Source organism: Diabrotica virgifera, chromosome 5 (genome assembly GCF_917563875.1).
Source record: "Diabrotica virgifera virgifera chromosome 5, PGI_DIABVI_V3a".
In the NCBI taxonomy this organism is placed as follows: Eukaryota; Metazoa; Arthropoda; class Insecta; order Coleoptera; family Chrysomelidae; genus Diabrotica; species Diabrotica virgifera.
The window spans coordinates 189,412,192-189,414,573 of record NC_065447.1 but is presented as its reverse complement, the minus strand read 5'-3'; the positions used below and the strand labels follow the sequence as shown (position 1 = coordinate 189,414,573).

Sequence of the window (2,382 nt, the reverse complement as noted above, 5' to 3'; positions counted from 1 at the left end):
GAGTTGTTAGCTATGTGTATGCCAAATTTCATGTCAATCCAGGCGGTTCTTTAAAATTTACAGGTTTTGCAATATTTACCGTTAAAGAACGGACTATAGGTATAATAACATATTTATGGAGAAAATAATTTGTATTTTAAGGGGAATTATATGATAGCACAATAAGTCGTTTAAGCTGTAAATTCAATAGAAAGTCAAATTAAAATATAAATCAATAAATTATAAAAAAAAATTAAAATTTAAAAAAAATTATATAATAATATAGGTATTATAAATAATGAATTTTAAAAATAACCATTGACACTTCTAGATCAATTCAGAAATGTTTAACTAAAAAGAATATGCGTATACATACCTACATTCTATTAGGAATGATTAGCTACTATTAGCTATCCCTAGGTTGAGGTCGCTGTTCCCACCATTGCAGAACATCTTCAATATTTTCTTTGTGTTCTTCAGTCAACCCGTTTTCAGTCTTTAAGTGCATAACCGGAAGTTCGTTAATGTTAGGTTTCACATCACATAATTGTTCCTCCCTAGAGTTATTAAACACTGATATGTAACAATTGGGATCACTTTTTTCTAAAGAACCAGGACTTAGAGAACTGTCACTATAGATTCCTGGCGAGAGTGATCCTGTAGTATGCATGTTGTTTAAATAACTTAAGTCCTGAGCATTCACGTTAAATGGTAAATTGGGATCCAATAAAGAAGGATCTGTGAGCAAATGTTCATCGACCATAGGATCCAAGTTTTCGTCATCTTCATAGATGGTGTTTGAAAGAACTTGAAAGGCGCCTGATGAAGTGTCGATCTTGATGAATTGTTGTGGTGAGGAAGTAGCAGTAGAAGACACATCATCGTCATCATCTGGTGGTGACAGTATTTGATATGTGTAAGTAACATTGTTTGTCATTGGGTGGTTAGGAGATACTGACGACGTTGGTGATGGATAAGGATGTTCTGGTATGCCATCAGTGCTATCCATAGCTAAAATATCTTCCAAACTGCGTATATATTCAACTGCCATTCGGAGAGTTTCTACCTTACTCAGTTTTTTGTTGCCACCTCTTCCATTACTAGATTCAAAGGCTGCAGCTATGAAGTTGGGAATGTGTTGCCTTAAATTTGCAAATCCATTATTAACTTGTTTTACCCTATTACGTTCCCTAGCATTCCTTCTAGCTACTGATACCGGCGCTGGATTAGTTTTAAGTTCCTTGGCTGGTTTACTTGCTGGCTTCTTTTTCGCTGTGTTGGTGATGAGGACTTCATCTCGATTAAAATCCTTGGGCTGAGGAAGTAGCTGTGGTGGTTTTCTTAGCACAATAATCTGCCGTTCACTTTGTTTGTTGTTAACGTTAGTTTGCTGTAGGATGTTAAGTTTATTAAGCGGAGGATTATATTGTACGACACTGATTTGAGACATTGTAGAGTGTTCGTTCGGAGTTCTCAGAATAGACTAATTTTCGCGCTCGAGTTTGTCATCACTTAGAAAGTTCACTTCGGTCACTAAATAATAACATGAGAGCTCGTAGAAGCGGCTGCACCGGATGTTACAATTAGTTTGGCGCTATTATAGATTTGTCGCGTGCGACAGTGTTTTGAGGAATGAAGTTTTATATCAACTAATTTGAAAAGAAACACATTCGCACATGGCACGAGGCAAACAGTACAAACCCCACCCATTTTCGAGGGGTGGTTTCTGGATCACCAGCTGTTGGGTTACGTTAAAAGGCGGCATATAAGGGACCCGTACGGTAAACATTCGGAATTGGACGTACAGGTCCGACTTTAAAGATATTTACTCACATGAATGCAATTTGCTGTCATAAATATATATATATTTTTAATTATATTCATTGTGAATATTTCATAATAAGAGTGCATCATCACCAATTAAAAAAACTTGTAATGGTAGAATTTGTTCAGATTTAAGAAATTAGATTTTAGAAAATAATGATTCATTAAGGGTATCGGTACATAGTTTCGGCTCCAATGCTATTTAAATGGGATTCATTTTTTTTTAATCCTGAGAAAACTAATAAGTATTTTTGAAAAATTTAAAAGCAAAATGAAAAATTACCTTCTTACAGATGGCCGAAAGTCCCTGAAAACTTCTGTAATGTTTATTTTAATAAGTTACATGGGTGAAAAACTAAGAGAAAATGTAGTGTGATTTTAAATTTCAAATATATCTTTCATTCAAAAGCAACTTTTTATTTATTGTAAGGGACTTTCGGCCCTCGATAATAATTGAGTATTTCATTCTGCGTTTAAATTTTTTAAAAATATTTATTAGTTTTTTCAGGATTCGAAAAAAAAAATGGACACAATGTCCGTGGTGATATTTTTCAAATCGGACATTGAGTCGAATAGAAC

At 34.3% G+C, this 2,382-nt stretch overlaps 1 protein-coding gene across 1 annotated transcript; it reads right to left on the bottom strand.

Annotated features, from left to right (window-relative positions):
- Positions 1-379: 379 nt before the first annotated feature.
- Positions 380-1,539, bottom strand: LOC114330215 (achaete-scute complex protein T3-like). The gene has a single exon (XM_028279536.2). It carries the CDS (start codon positions 1,427-1,429, stop codon positions 386-388), a length of 1,044 nt encoding a protein of 347 aa, XP_028135337.1. The 5' UTR covers positions 1,430-1,539; the 3' UTR covers positions 380-385.
- Between the last annotated feature and the right edge of the window lie 843 nt (positions 1,540-2,382).